This window comes from Eretmochelys imbricata, chromosome 6, assembly GCF_965152235.1.
Source record: "Eretmochelys imbricata isolate rEreImb1 chromosome 6, rEreImb1.hap1, whole genome shotgun sequence".
NCBI classification, from domain to species: Eukaryota; Metazoa; Chordata; order Testudines; family Cheloniidae; genus Eretmochelys; species Eretmochelys imbricata.
The window spans coordinates 105312115-105329248 of record NC_135577.1 but is presented as its reverse complement, the minus strand read 5'-3'; the positions used below and the strand labels follow the sequence as shown (position 1 = coordinate 105329248).

The following is a 17134-nucleotide window of genomic DNA, read 5'->3' as shown; positions in this document are numbered from 1 at the left end:
CAAAGATATTGGTTCCGGAACTCTGTGCTATACATCCTATTCCAGCATCGCTGTGGAGAAAAGCAGTTTGTCTCCCTAGCATACTTTATCGTCTGCACTGCCTGTTGACAGCTGAGGAACTGAGAGCCCAAACAGCCACTGATGCTGGTGTAGGGGTTAAATCACTTCCTGCAGACTTCAGGTATTTACTATGCCACACATATATGTATTCTAAATCTTCTTGAACAACTAAGTGAACATTTGCAAATGCTGGAACAGTGCAAAATTGATCTGCTCTATATGGTTCATATAATTTTTTCAGTTGGGCATATAGCTAGAAAATACTTGATTGTAAATAGTGGAGTTGGATACTACAATGATCTTTGTTTTAAAAAATGCCCTACTTTCTTAATATGTAAAAATGAACATACATATGGAGTTCTCTTATGCCTTCACTTTGAGATATTTTTAAATTAAAAAATCAACATTTATTTTGCAGATATCCTAACCTGGACTTCGGGTGGAAAAAGTCCATTGACAGCAAATCCTTCATCTCTATTCCTAGCTCCACTTTAGCAGAGAATGAAAATTACTGTAAGCACAGCACAATTGTAGTCCCTGAAAATGCTGCACATCAAGGTGCTACAAGAGCCTCCTCTGCAGAAAATCATGACCAAATGTCTGTGAACTACATAACATTGCTCAATGAGTCACCCAGTAAACTCCAAACTGATGTATCGGTAGAACTTGCAGCAATTAATGGTGTTTCTTATAATAAAAATCTTGCCAATGGCAATTGTGATTTAGTTAACAGAGACTTTTGCCAAGGAAATCAACTGAATTACTGCAGGCAGGAAATACCTGTACAACCAACTACCTCATATCCCATTCAGAATTTATACAACAGTGAGAACCAGCCCAAGCCCAGCAATGAATGTACTCTACTGAGTAATAAATACCGTGATGGAAATGTTAACAGATCTACCTCAGATGGAAGCCCCAAAATGGCAGTGACCACCAGTACTTCAGAAGCTCTTAATTTTTCAAAAGACAGAATGGATTCTGAAAAGAACTGTTCTAGTGGATACTCCTCAAAAACTCTTGGCCCAAACCCTGGTCTCATTCTTCAGGCTTTGACGCTTTCAAATGCTAGTGATGGATTTAATCTAGAGCGGCTCGAAATGCTTGGTGATTCATTTTTAAAGCATGCCATCACTACATATTTGTTTTGCACTTACCCAGATGCTCATGAGGGACGCCTGTCATATATGAGAAGTAAAAAAGTGAGTAGCTAATGATCTATCAGTATTCTGTTAAACAATGGCTACAATATATGATTTATAGATAAAATATTTGAACACTGAATAAGTAATATGTTAATACATATTTATATTTACCAGATATTTTCATGTCTAAAATAAAATTACAACCTGTGTTATAAATTTGCTAGCATGCATGTTAGGAATACAATTATACAATACAATCCTCTCTCCTTTAAAATGACTAAAATAATTCATTTGAGATACCATCAAAATAAATTAATTATATCATAATTAAAGCTACATTTATGGACAAACTTCTCCTCAGAACTGTTAATTTTTTTTTATGCCAAGGTTTAATTTAAACAAGGGGCTTGTGATACATCTTGTTAAAGTGGCAATCAAGAATGCTACTATATAATGGGATATTTATTGTGTAAATTTTTACTATTATTCAGAAAGTTATACTTTTATTTATAAATAAGGCTTTAACTTTTCAAGAAACTATAGACATAAATGTTAAAAAGTTACTTCTGTTTGTAGGCCAGGATTTGGCCAGTCACAGTTACTGTGTTAGGAAGTCTGCATAATAACCTCTGAGAACTGGAAAATATATCTGTATATAAATTATCATATGCATGTTTTATTTTAAATAAGAAATGCATGACTGTTTTACAAACATGCTATCATTTTATTTTATTGTTTAGGCACATAAAATTGTTTATATTTGTATTCTCATATACTTTTGTATGAATGTATACGTAGATGTTTATAGTGTTTTTTTCTTAAAGGTCAGCAATTGTAACTTGTATCGTCTTGGGAAGAAGAAAGGGCTGCCTAGTCGTATGGTGGTATCTATTTTTGATCCACCCGTCAATTGGCTCCCTCCTGGTTACATAGTAAACCAAGACAAGAGTAACGCAGACAAATGGGAGAAAGATGAAATGGTAAGCTGTCATTGAAATATGTTAAGACTTAAATAACTTTTTGTATATATTATTATATCACAAGGTGGAGGGACAAGAAAACGAGCTTTCATTTTATCATGGTTCAGCAAAATATAGCTTCCTACATCTTCATTTCCTACTTTTCTTTAAAATATCTCTAATTTATGAAAAATGTGGGAGAAAGAGATGCTGATGGAGAACTTAGGAAGGGCAATTTGTGGAACAGATTGCTGACCATAGTTCAGAAATGAGTGTATATCTTAATGGTATAAGAGCTTAAATATTTTAAAATAAAGCTTCCTTCCATTATTCTCAGCACTCTTTTGTGGAAGCTCACCTAGTTTGAAGTGTTTCTCCCTTCGTGCGAACTGTGAAATATATGTATAAATGATGTTTTTGACTAACATTTCTGTTCTGCACACTATTGGTGGCTAAACATCATTTTGCTGAAAAATGAGCCCATCTTTGGCAACATGGGCAGCACAACATCAGATTCTGTGAGCTAGCTTTTGTCCTGCTTTACCAGGTGCCCCCTAACTGCTACCTAGTACAACTAGTATTTGTTAGTTGTGTGATTGAGTGGAGGTGATGGCTGGTTTGAGAAGTTTCTCAATAGTAACTGACCATTGCCAGATGGCATTTTATCTTTAATGGTTGAAGATTGAGACCAGAGTAGAAAAGGAATAATCAAACAGAACCATTTTTCTTTTCTGAAATTTAAACTCTAAATAGGTGAGGGCTGAAGAATCTGTTTAGCTCCTATCCAGAGTGAACACAAAAAGATCTTGACTACTTTTAGATGTTTTGTTTGTCTCTCATACAGTGCAGTTCTAAACTCATGTTGTGCAGTTCATCTGCTGATCCTAAACAGGATTACAGCTGACTGTAAACTGGTCTTTGGTCCCTAATGTTAGGGCCCAATACTGCCAAGGTGATGGATTTCACTTTTCCGTGAGATTGTGCCCACCAGCAGGCTCAGAATGGCAAATCTCAATTTTAAAACTTCGCAGATTTCATCTTGTAATTGAATTGTAATACTTGTATGTTTCACCCTATGAACTCAAAAAGTTAGGGTAAAAATGGGTACTCTTGCTTTAAAAAAAAAAAAGAGAGAAAAAAAATCACTAATTATATGGCATTAATGACTTAATCTGTAAATACTCAGAATGTTATGTTTTGACTCAATACAATACTCTGACTATAGAACCACCAGAGGGCACACAAGAGGACTGTTAAACAGATGTACTGTATGACTAAATCTTTATTGAAAAATCAAACCTGATTATTGTAGTTCTGTATTCTGCCAAAGTTTCATTTCAAAAGGATTTATCATTATACCATTCTAAAAATAAAACTGCATATTTGAGGCTGCAACTGATAAATTACTAAGGGGGCAAAAAATGATTCTTCGTACCCATTTTACTGCTTATGCCTTTGCCAGTCACAAATTTTATATATATATTTCAGTCCAGTACTCATATTGGAGAGTGATCTCACAAGATATGTTTACTGCTGCCAAGTGGTAAAATAGTCATTTCACTGTCAGGGAATAAATTCCATTCTTTCTGGGGAGAGGGTTAACTAGAGCTCTGATAACACTTTGAATTACTGTTGTAAAACATTGTAGACAAATGCTGGGATTCTTGGCCTGGCCGAACCATATAAGAAAAATGCAAGTAGTTTAGTTGTCTGATTAAATAACTAAATTTGAAAAAGCATAAAAGGAACATTTAAGCATATTTGATCTTTGGTTTGAAATACAAATACAAATTTTTTTTTTTTTTTTTCCTTTTGAGAAAATTTAAAATTGATCTCATTCATAATCACTTAAGTCTATTTTGAAACTGCTGTTTGGGCATCTCTCATTCTTAACTGGAGTAGTCAAAATTCTGCTTTCAGGCCAGATATGGAGTATGGAGTTTTTACAGTTCATTTTCCTTTCTAATATGGAAATGCGCCCTCCTAATACTTCATTTTCCAAAATACTACATACTCCCTTCTGATCAGATCATTTGGAGCACTGCATGCTAGGGCCATAGTATCTGCAAGCCATACATCCATACTTAAAAATGAGGGCACATATAAACGATTCCATTTTATTCAAAGTGGAATGGTCCTTACGCTTGTAGGCCCCAATCCAGGAAAGTGCTTTGGGTCTGATCCTGCTCCCATGAAATGACAAAACTTCTGTTGACTTCAGTGGTGCAGGATCAAGCACGCAAGCAACTGCACTGAGCTTAAGTGCTTTCTTGGGTCAGGGCCTTAACAAGCTTCCAGTGCAATCCTTAGTTAGGTAACATTTTGACATACCTGTTTTTGATGATTTACTCCAAGCCATACAAATTCAATACCTGTTATTTTTCATTAATCATATGTATCACTAATTTTTCCTCCTTTCAATGACAAATGCACAGATTAGAAAGAAAATCGAGCAACAATATACAACAACTACTATATCCACTTCTAATTAAACTAAAATGTAACCCAGGAGATTTTGCTTAACTGAATACCTCTTAAGAGAATTAAGTCTCTTAATGTATCCCCTTTGGAGTAGTTTTTGAGTTATGGTATTGTTTCACTCAATGTGCACATTAATATTTTATCCAAAAATGCAATATTTAAGAAACATGCTGTCTAAGTTTGTATTTTCCCCATTCTTAGGCCTGATCTTATGAAATATTTGCAACATTACAAAAATGCATGACAAATTGGAAAAATCTTTTTGGCAAAACAGAGTGTGGAAGGTTGTGTGTTAGAACTTACATTGTCTTAATTTTTTTCTGACTTTTTTCAAATACAGCTCATATTGCAGAATCAAAAATTGGCCTGTGCTTTTTTTTTATTTATTTATTTTTTTAAGTTAGATCTCTTACCAAGTTACTGAATCCCCAATGCAATCTATCCAGGCCATCACCCACATAAATGTCAAACTTTTGCCAAACTGGCATTAGAGCTCCTGGTTTTTTTTGTCTTTTCTGCCAACATATTAAAACCCTTTTTCATGTATGTTGATGTGAATATCTCAAAAGCATAAATACAGGGCATCATACCTATGATTTACCTCAAATAAGGTTTGCAAAAACCCTATGTTAAAATTTATGTTGTGTAGAAATGCTATTTATTATTACCTTCCTTGATTGCATATAGTAGCATTACTTAGCAGCAAGAGAGAGAGAAACAAATTTTGGTGCATCTAATGTCACTATTTTAAAATTGGTTCCCCCCACGCCCTCTCCCCACACACACACACACTCACACTCACACTCACTCCTGTTTCTATGAGCATAAGTGGGTTATGGATGGTTTTTATTTTTTTTAAGCCACTTGTGTACTAGACGCAAGTAAAAACAAAAAAAAATCCTCTGCTTTTTTTGTATTCCCATGAAACTTAGATGTTCATTGTAAGAAATTATATTTAATATATATTGTAACAATAAAGGTTGCTTATAGAAAATTTCATTGTACACCAAGGCAATTATTTTGGTCTTAGAATGAGAATATTAAGTGGTATTGCTCTTTGCATCTGATTAAACAAGTTAATTGATATCAATTAACAAAAAACAAATGGTCATACCGTTAAAGCTAGCTGACAGTGGTTATAATTGAAAACGATTATTTCTTGCTGGCAGAGTTATGAAACTTGTGTAAGAAGTAATTATACCTTTTTTTTCCCCATACCTCATTTTATTTCTTCTTTCAGACAAAAGAAAGCTTGTTAGCTAATGGTAAACTTGATGACGATTATGATGATGAGGAGGATGAAGACCTAATGTGGAGGTTACCCAAGGAAGACGCTGACCTTGAAGATGATTTTTTGGAATATGATCAGGAACATATCAAATTCATTGATAATATGTTAATGGGATCTGGGGCTTTTGTGAAGAAAATTTCTCTCTCACCCTTTTCAACCACTGATTCCAGCTATGAATGGAAAGCACCCAAAAAATCATCCCTGGGTAACATTCAATTTTCTTCAGATTTTGATGATTTTGACTACAGTTCTTGGGATGCTATGTGCTATCTGGATCCTAGCAAGGCTGTCGAAGAAGATGATTTTGTAGTAGGCTTCTGGAATCCGTCAGAAGAAAACTGTGGTGTTGACACAGGGAAACAGTCAATCTCGTATGACTTGCATACGGAGCAGTGTATTGCCGACAAAAGCATTGCAGATTGTGTGGAAGCCTTGCTGGGTTGCTATCTGACCAGCTGTGGTGAAAGAGCTGCTCAGCTTTTCCTGTGTTCATTAGGGCTGAAGGTGCTCCCAGTAATGAAAAAAACTGAGTGGAACAGCACTTCGTGTTCTAGCAGGGAGAATTTTAACAGTCAACAGAAAAATCTTTCACCAAACTGTGCTTCTGCCTCTGTAGCCAATTCAGAGTGTTCTCTGTGTAAAGAAATGGAGTATGGCTGTTTGAAGATTCCACCAAGGTGTATGTTTGATCACCCAGATGCTGAAAAAACCCTGAATCACCTGATATCTGGTTTTGAAAATTTTGAGAAGAAAATTAACTACAGTTTTAAGAATAAGGCTTATCTTCTTCAGGCATTTACTCATGCCTCCTACCATTACAATACCATTACTGGTAAGTTGCCTGAAATAAATTACTTCATTTCAGTATTCGATTGATATAAATAAAGGATGTACAGTGCAGTTATTTTTTGTGCACAGATCTTGACTTTTTTTATATGTCAAAATACAAAATGATAATAATCTCTTAATACAAAAATGAATACCAAGAAGGATCTTCTTTCTGCTGTTTTTAAGGGGTCTTCCAGTTAACTGTGTGTGACCTCTCCCTCCCTAAAATACTACCAGGGCACGTGGGTGACTCTCAATTCCCTAGACCAAGTGCGTGGTATAGGGCACCATAACACAGGGTTTTTTTCTAGACTAGGGATCGGCAGCTTTTGGCATGCAGCCCATCAGGGAAAGCCCTGGTGGGCCAGGCTGGTTTGTTTACCTGCTACATCCGCAGGTTTGGCCGATCGCAGCTCCCACTGGCCGCGGTTCACCGCTCCAGGCCAATGGGGGCTGCAGGAAGGGCGGCCACGGGCCAAAGGTTGCCAATCCCTGTTCTAGACGGCAGTTTTTTCATATTTTACTTCTGTCCCTTCTCTCATCAGCTGTTATGTGCTCAATACTAATCCTGCTCATCAGGGTGACTTAGCAAAGAACCTCCAAAACTGCAGTGCCTGTCTAGAATTAGCCACCATGGTTTTCAAAAATAAATGTTTTTTCAAAAAACGGTGTTTCAAAAAAAATTGGTAGCTATTTCACTGATTTTCATCCCAAGAGCATCACCTTGACTTCACTGGAGCCAAGATTTCCTCTGTAGGCTGAATTAATCTGTTCATTGGAGTGGCCAAGTTTGGAAATGCTCAGGAGTACCTTTAGAACCCAGTCCTGTGGGGTGCATGTATTGAGTGTCCTCAGCTCACGCTGAGGTCAGTTGGGGGCTGAGGGGTGTTGTACCTGATGGGATCTAGATCTTAGAAAAGGATCACTTTCAATCTAGTGATGTCTTGAACAAACATCATGGGGCCTCGGAAAGTGGGAGTGATGATTTTCCAGGAGAAACTCCTCTCAAAAAACCCTGAGCTTTTAACACAAATCCTATTGAAATGTTAATATGCTACAATAGAGGTCTAACGAGAATATACATAGTATTAAAAATTAACATAGTATTGTAAAGTGCTTTATCTGGAGAAAGAGCTGTTCGTCTACAAACATTGAGCTTCGCAATACTCATATGAGGTAAGTGGTAGGTAGTTATTCCTATTACACAAATGAGAAAATTGAAGCATAATATCTTGACCAAAGTTACACAGTCAGTAGCAGAAACTTGAATGGAATCTAGGAATTTATATTCCCAGTCTCCTACTTTAGTTGACAGGGAAGAATATTTTGGGAAACTATTAATGTTAGTGTTAAATGTTTTCATGAAAAGTAAAAGTTAAAATGTGTCAGGATCCATATGATGTCTACTGAAAACTGCTTCATTCTAGGTTTCAGAGTAGCAGCCGTGTCAGTCTGTATCCGTAAAAAGAAAAGGAGCACTCCTTTTCTTTTTGCTTCATTCTAGTCATTTTTAAGCTTTCTGTTTGTTTGTTTTTTCTTAACCCATCTCTCATGCCTTTCTAGATTTGTGCTGGGTTTTATGTATACATTAACAACAAAAACCCTAATTCAAAATTAAAAACAGCACATCTGCAAGTGAAACACCATTGAACATTTAAACTGAAAAAAGTCTAAAGGAATAAAAAGTTAGCTCAGAAATATTAAATACGAAAGTGCCCCACTTTTTTTTTTAGTGTATTGATTTCTTTATTGAATTTTTGAAAGTTTGATTATCATTGTCTATTCAGATGAACACAGTTGTACTATTACTTGGTGTTATTTTTAATCAGTCTGATTTAAGGCATTTGAGCCTTCATTATAAGCCCATATTTTTGCCACCATGCTGTAAGTGAGTATTTGGTTCAGAAGAAGCTTCATTATTACATATAATTTGTGAAGCTTTTTCTTATTTTTGGAATACATTAAAACAGGCAGAACAGCCTTTTAAGATAACACTGAAAACAAAATCCAGTAAAAAGAGATCGATGTTTAAACATGGGTAGATGTTTATCTTTTTTTGAGCATTGTTTAACTTGTGGTATTTACATAGTAATAAGCCAAATCTTCTATCCAGAAAGGCCAGACAAGAATGTGTTAGTTAACTAAACTTAATTGTATTGCTGTACATTTTTTTTATTTCCAATGCTTTAAGATTGTTACCAGCGCTTGGAATTCCTGGGAGATGCAATTTTGGACTACCTCATAACCAAGCACCTTTATGAAGACCCACGGCAGCACTCTCCAGGAGTTCTAACTGACCTACGATCCGCTCTAGTCAATAATACCATCTTTGCATCATTAGCTGTAAAGTATGACTACCACAAGTACTTCAAAGCTGTCTCTCCTGAGCTGTTCCATGTTATTGATGACTTTGTACAGTTTCAGATGGAAAAGAATGAAATGCAAGGAATGGATTCTGAGGTTAGTAGTATTTGAAAGTATTTGCATTCAATGTCTGATTTTAGCATGTCATCAGAATTCTTAGTACAATACAGATTTATATAATGTGTTAGTTTTGAATGTATAGCAGCCAAAGAAGCATATGGATGCCAATAATGTAGTAACTTACTTAGCATAACTGCATGCATTCATTAAGCAGTTTTTACTAAATGAAGGTGCTCAGAAAATAACTTCTTAATTGGATTGATACCAGATTTTACCCCAGGATCTCCTATGATATCCAATGTAGGTGATATCACACTTTCATGCTTACACCATAATTTTTCCCCACACCACTTCAACAGTGTTCTTCATCACTGACTGAGAGGCCCTGGCCAGGGAAACACTGTTAGTATCTTTCAAGTGAACTGTTTTAAGAGCAATTTGGTTGAAAATTTGTAAACACAGGCTTTGGACTAGCCAAGAAAACTAAGTACATTACATGTTGATGGACACTTATTTGCTGGGAAAGGAACTAAAACCAAATCATTTCAGATAAGCTACTAAACAACCATATCGTGGCAATGGCTTTCTGTCTCTGGTGATCTGGGTCAGATTCAAACCAATTACCTAGAACAGAAAGATGAGACTCTTCTTTCTATTATCGAGCCCCCGAGCCATCCAGTCTTCCTTAACATTTTGGTTTGATCTTTGTCTGATAAGTGTCCTCTATAGTAAGTCTTAAAAAGTGTGATTTAATTGCTTTTAGAGCAAGAACCTACCTTCAAAGAATAGTGTTGATTAAATCTGTGAATAAATACTTGCCATCTATGTCTTCAGTAGTTTGCTCACTCCATTACTCAGTTTAAAGGAGACAAAGGACTTGAATCTATGTAGGTATATATACATTTTTATCACCCTTGCATTTACTACAAACCAAAATCTTTAAATTTTTCATTGCAAGATGGGAAAACAACTGAGGGGACAAGTGTCAAATGATTTAATCACAAAGGATCAGACTCTGCCACTGCTATATTGTATAGTATTCTTTACAGTGGGTTTACCCAGTGTGAGTAAGTGGTGTAAAATCTAGCCTTAAAGTTTTACAACAGTGGTTTTTGCCTTTGTGAAAGTGACCCAATCATTTAATATGGTTGAGGTGGTACCTCAGAAACACCAGCAGGTTATAAAATACCTCAAGTTCTTTAGTTCTTGTTTCTATCTACTACTCTACCTGATCCCTGTGCTAGTCTGGCACTGGGTTACTGTGTCTCTTCCTTTAATTTCATCACAGTTAATGCAAGAACCTTTGCTTCAGCAGATCCTGCCAGTTGGACTAGTTTCCACGCATCTCTCCATGTCACCAGCTCTTATTTTTTCAAATCTCACTCCTAAAATATCTTTTGTCCCTTGCTTTGTACCTTACTTTTATTATTTATAAGGGGAATAGGACTTCCTAAAGTGTTTTGCGGTACATTTGGTGTGAAATACACTGTGCAAATACAGTTTCATATTTGTTTAACAATAAGTTTGCTGTTTGGAGAGTTTGCACATTCAGTCTAGTTCCCTGTTAGACCTATTTTAGGAATAAATGTTGGGTGGGACTAATATATGGAGTAATACTGTACCTTTTAAGAGTGTGGACCGAGTATTGGCCTTAGAATTTTAAATTCCTGAACCACAACCAAATGAGTAAGAGGCGGCCAGAAGGGGAAGAGAAAAGATAGGAAAATGTTCATTTCCATTTATTTGGGGATGTGATGGTCAAAAACCGTTTTTGTTTTTTTTTTCAATTCAGCTTCCTGTGTTATTTGCACTAAGGCAAAATATGGACAAAACTGCAGATGATTGAAAAAAATATTATTATAAAGGACTATATTAAAATCAAGATGTACACATAACACAATACGCACACCTTTTTACAGTGCAAAAATAACAGCACTGCATAAAAGCAATAGTAAACCATAGAAGAAAACACTGCATATATGTTAAAAGCAGCCTCTCTGGCATCAAGTAGCTAATAGTACAAATAGTGTAAATTCAGTCTGACACTACTGAGTTGTTGTTGTTAATGGCTCATTTCAGTTACACTTATGCTTCACCTGCCTTCCATAACTAAGAACCTATGGCAAGAGTGTATGTGAGTTACATACCATTTAAACAAAAGGAGTACTTGTGGCACCTTAGAGACTAACCAATTTATTTGAGCATAAGCTTTCGTGAGCTACAGCTCACTGCATCCGATGAAGTGAGCTGTAGCTCACGAAAGCTTATGCTCAAATAAATTGGTTAGTCTCTAAGGTGCCACAAGTACTCCTTTTCTTTTTGCGACTACAGACTAACACAGCTGTTACTCTGAAACATACCATTTAAACGTGGTCTATGCAACCAAAAATTAGACTTAGGCTTTGAAAGCCTGCATCTAGAAGATGTTTAAAATATGAACTCTCTTGGTTATGCATGGTTTACTAGCATTAACTGACAGAGACAAGTCTGTTTCTTATTGGGGAAAAACAGACCCATGATGAAATTCTGCAGAATTAGTACAATTGGAATTCAAAAAGCATATATGGTATGTGTATGCGGTGGCTTTATTTTATTTTTTACACTCACACGTTCGAAAAAAGTAAATCCAGCTGCTTGGTTTCATTTGGGAATACAGCAATGATTTAGCTGTGGAAAGGTGTCATTGAAAAACTCAAACAAGGCACATAGGACAGGGCATAAGAGAGTACTTCCATATCTGAAGATTTATTCTTTAAATAAAAAATGTTCAGTGTAACAACGGTCTCTTATAATTTCAAACAGCTCAGAAGATCCGAAGAGGATGAAGAGAAGGAAGAAGATATTGAAGTACCAAAGGCCATGGGAGATATATTTGAGTCATTGGCTGGTGCCATTTATATGGATAGTGGGATGTCTTTGGAAATGGTTTGGCATGTGTACTATCCTATGATGAGGCCATTAATAGGTAATGTTAGCTTTCATAGAGAAGAAAGTTTTAGTCATTAATTGTCTTGTAACGGGGGAAAAAATCAGTTAACTTTTTTTTTTAACACCATAGAAAAGTTTTCTGCAAACGTGCCTCGTTCCCCAGTGCGGGAGCTGCTGGAGATGGAACCAGAGACAGCCAAGTTTAGGTAAGAGTATATTTGCTTGGTAAGCATTGCCGTAAAATATTTTTTAAACCATGCTTCACAGAATATTGAGAAATTTTAATGGATATTGATTGTGTTTAATCTGTCCTATACTGAGCAAGAAAGATTGTCTTTGTACTTACTGATTGCTTTTTTAGGACGTTTTCCCTCAGAAAACTTTCTAAGTAAAAGATAAAAATAAAGCCTATTTAATTATATATTTTATACACATTATATATGTTATCCATAGGAAGACCATGTGAAGAATCTTTTTTTCACCTTTGCTTATCTTGGTGGTAATGTGTGTGTATGTTTTTTGCAGTCCTGCAGAAAGAACTTACGATGGAAAGGTCAGAGTAACTGTGGAAGTTGTAGGGAAAGGAAAGTTTAAAGGTGTTGGCAGAAGCTATAGGATTGCCAAATCTGCAGCTGCAAGAAGAGCACTACGAAGCCTCAAAGCAAACCAACCTCAGGTCCCAAACAGCTGAGACGCCTCTTAAAAAAAAAAAAAAAAAAAATTAAAAAAAAATTAAAAATCCCACATTTTTTTTTTTTAAAGTTAATGTTGAGAGGAACAAATTGAAGACAGAATTTAACGTTTGTTTGATAACAGAATAGCTAACAAAACATTTAACATATAAAATTTTGGAACTAATTGTAGGTATAGGTTTTTGCGCAAACACAATCTTGTCTTCTTTCCTCACTTCTGCTTTGTTTAATCACAAGAGTGCTTTAATGATGACATTTAGTTAGTGTTCAAAGAATTGTTGTCAGGTTTTTTTGGTTTATTTTTATTGTCAGTACAGCTTTGCTTAGTGTTAGAAGGACAGGGATCTTATGCCTAATGCAGATGTTTGATTTATACATAGTAATCTTGAAACTCCTCAATCTGTGCACTAGTGCCAGTCATAAAGCAGTTTATAAACTGTAGAGGACGATTTGGTATAAGAGAGAATAAGTGTGCCAGTATTGTTGTCCCTTCACCCACCCCCATCCCCACCTCCCATGTCATCGTTGCATCAAGATGGCATTCTCAGTCATTATTGCACTTATTTGTTAGGGACAGGTTTTTCTTTGAAATGGCTGGCATACTGGCAGAAATAAATTTCAACTTCCTGATGCCACATAGTCTTGCATAAAAAGGTTCTTGCCTTAAAAGTAAATAAACCCTCATTAATAATCTTTAATTTCTGATCTTTTTGGAACAAACTTGTTTTACATTCCCTTCATTTTTATTATGCATTTTATGATGATACAACTCTATTTACAGTACAACACATTAGTGTAGCTGTGACTTAACTTATTAGGGTTATAATAGAAATTGTATTCATATATGTGTAATGAGGTTATTTTTAACAATTCAGAGGAGGTGGTTCGTCTACAGATTTTTTTTTTTTTTTTTTTTTTTTTAAATACTACAAATAAAAAATGGTCTTTGGCTAAAATTCCAATTTTACACAAACCTGCAAACTAGATAGTTCCAAGACTTGGAAACAAATAGTAATGAAGAATTGCACAGTTCAGGCTGTTGCGCTAACAAAATAACCTTAGACATATCACACCTAAAATATGCTGCAGATTTTATAATCAGTTGGTTACTTATTTAACAAATGGAGCACCTTTACACTTAGAAAGATTTCCACATAAATTTCTTACTGTGCTTTTCACAGAGTTGCATGCATATTTCACTTACCAAAGCTGTGCTGTTAAATGCCATGAAAGCTGATGTTTGAGATAAACTGCCGTACTTTTGATAATCTGTGATTTAGGTCCTTAATTTGGAGAAACTAGTTCATTGTAGTTTGTTTATTGGAAAAAAATCATACATTTTTAGGCTTTGCCTAAATCATATATGTTTCTTTAATTAGATTTTTGTAGGCACTCTTCACTTAAATACCTCAGTTCTGTTCTGTTCTTTTCTTTTTTGCATGCATTGTTTTTTTTGTTTTGTTTTTGTTTTGGTGCTATGTTTATATATTATGCTTGAAATTTTAATTTTTTGCACTGTAACTATAATACCTCTTAATTTACCTTTTTTTTAAAAGCTGTGGGTCAGTCTTGCACTCCCACCAATATCAGCAGAGATTTGCTGCAATTTTGCCCTGTTAATTATGCTTGAAGTTTGAGAAAGCTGAGCAAGGCGTTTTAATGATTTCCAGCACATTGGTCTGAACTTGGTGCTGTTTTATGTGTTAAAATTACAAATAAATACTGTATTTCCTGCTTTGAAAACCCCACTCCCTTCCATACACTTTCACTAAACAAACAACAACAAAAAACCAAACCCTGTCAGCTCTAGCTTTCTAGAAAATAGAAAACAAAAGTCTTAGTGCAGGGGATGGACATTAAGCTTCTCTGAAATACAGAATTTTGTAATTAGATTTTCTATCTAAAGTTTTTTTAATATTAAAATTATAATAATTCTTACAAAAATCTGGAAACAAATTCTTGGTATCGATAGTATAATAATACAAGTGCTATGTTTTTAAAACAAAATAACATTACTATTTTTGTTCTTCAATCATTATGAGAGCAAAAGAGTATCATGGGATGTTTAAAACCTGCAAGTCTTAAAATATATTTAAATTAAACTTGTTTTATACAAAAGAAAAAAAAAAACTTTGTATGAGTAAATTGGTATGAACCGCCACACAATTAAAAATTTATTGATAACCATTTCTTTCAGCCAGGAGTCAGGATTTTACAGCACACCAACGGAAAGTGCATTATCACTAATGTGAAAATTCCATGGCACCTGGCCCAAGGGTCAATTTTTAAGATAAGTCATACCATCCCTAAGGCTTAAAAAGAATAAAAGTTAATTATATTACAATGAATAGTATAAAGTAAAAATGGTGGGGTCATCTGCGAACACTTTAAGAAATAGGTTTCTTTCTTGGACATCTGAAGGTCATCGTTTCTTACAGTTTTGAGGTAAATCTGTTAGCAGTAAAAAATGATATGGAAAAATCAAACTTTTGCTACCACGTGTTTGATGTAAAGAAAACAAACAAACCGAATGTGGTATTATGCTCTGTATTTCAGCAGTGGTCAATGATCCCCTTGTTACTAGATAAAGCCTATGAATTGGAAATAAGAAATGTGTAAAAAGAAAAGGAGTACTTGTGGCACCTTAGCGACTAACCAATTTATTTGAGCATAAGCTTTCGTGAGCTACAGCTCACTTCATCGGATGTTGTAGCTCACGAAAGCTTATGCTCAAATAAATTGGTTAGTCTCTAAGGTGCCACAAGTACTCCTTTTCTTTTTGCGAATACAGACTAACACGGCTGCTACTCTGAAAGAAATGTGCAGTGGCTGACTATAGTTTCTGCTGCTGATGTTTTTTAAATGCCGTAACTCTTTTCCAGTGTGACCTCACTGAAATGTTTCATATCCTTTGGGATAGAAAAATCATCTTAGTTTCCATGCTGTACAACTATGTGTTTCACTCTTCAGTTGATATGATTCTGATATTGGATAGTGTATGCTATTAATGACCTAAATCTGATAATTTGAAGGTTGGGATAGAAATCACTTGGCAATGGTGTAAGCACAAGTGTAAGTGGACTGTTGCAACCCATCTTCAAAAGCAACCACACAGACTCCTAAGAAATAGTGTGGGGGTTAGTTGGCATGAACCTTGTTTTTGATCTTCTTAGTTCTATTATACTGTACTTTAAACAGTCCTCCTAACTATGCTGCGTTTTTATTTTTATTGCTTTTTTTTTGCGCTGTTCTATTCATGTAGCACAAATAAGCATTGCACTTGGTACCATGCTTTACCTCATTTCAAGGGAAAAAATATGCTTAACAGAGAGGAAAAATGTGGTTTGGCCTTGCTGCTGTTTTGATTTACTGAATTTGAAAAAGATAATTATAATGCCTGCAATGTGTCATTTACTTGTACAACTTATATAGGTCATTTTTAATGTCTGTGGCATTTTTACTGGGTATGAAAATACAACAAAGACATGTTATGAAAATCTTGATTGTATTTTAAAGCTATTGTTTTTTATTACATCATTTTTACTGTTATGTGAAGTAATTAAAATTAGAATGACCTCTGACACTCCAGTATTTATCTCTGAACAAACCAACATGCTGTGTGTATAGTGTAGTTTTTACAAGAAGAGAGCCCATAGCAATTTGATCAACTAAATCTCCCCTTTTTCTGGATATGGAGGGATCTGTAGTGACTTCTGAAGTGTTTGTTCAGCTTAATGCTGGTAACATTGATATCAAAAGGCCTACTATTTTTCAGTCTCATTACATGAAGCTGTGCTGTGACCACAGAGTACCGAATTTAACAAGAATTCAAGCCAATCTGAGTACCAGTTCAGAGTATAATGCAAAGTCTAGTAGACACATGGACAGATCCTTAATTGGCGTAAATTGGCATGGCACCATTGAGGTTTAGAGTAATTTCAGTTTACATCAGCTGAGGATATGCCATTAATTGTTGTTTTCTGAGTTTTCTGAGTAACAGCCGTGTTAATCTGTATTCGCAAAAAGAAAAGGAGTACTTGTGGCACCTTAGAGACGAACCAATTTATTTGAGCATAAGCTTTCGTGAGCTACATCTCACTTCATCGCTCACGAAAGCTTATGCTCAAATAAATTGGTTCGTCTCTAAGGTGCCACAAGTACTCCTTTTCTTTTTGCGAATACAGACTAACACGGCTGTTACTCTGAAACCAGTGGATCTATTGTGAGTCCAATGAGAAGGATTTTGACCTGTGGTACTTGATTATTGGCACATTTGTATTTTTCAATCACTTTAATTTTCAAGAAGTTAAAATGGATTGATCTTTA

The 17134-nt window shown here is 35.3% G+C and overlaps 1 protein-coding gene across 8 annotated transcripts in view; it reads left to right on the top strand.

Moving 5' to 3' along the window:
* Positions 1-16836, top strand: part of DICER1 (dicer 1, ribonuclease III) — a 103057-nt gene extending 86221 nt beyond the window's left edge. For all 8 annotated transcript variants that reach the window (XM_077819323.1, XM_077819318.1, XM_077819322.1 and 5 more), the window contains 8 exons: positions 6-181; positions 479-1262; positions 2030-2185; positions 5886-6768; positions 8956-9224; positions 11991-12153; positions 12247-12322; positions 12642-16836. In XM_077819323.1, coding sequence (XP_077675449.1) covers positions 6-181; positions 479-1262; positions 2030-2185; positions 5886-6768; positions 8956-9224; positions 11991-12153; positions 12247-12322; positions 12642-12807 — 2673 coding nt within the window. In that variant the 3' untranslated portion in view covers positions 12808-16836. The remainder of the gene's footprint in view (positions 1-5; positions 182-478; positions 1263-2029; positions 2186-5885; positions 6769-8955; positions 9225-11990; positions 12154-12246; positions 12323-12641) is intronic.
* The last annotated feature ends 298 nt before the right edge of the window (positions 16837-17134 follow it).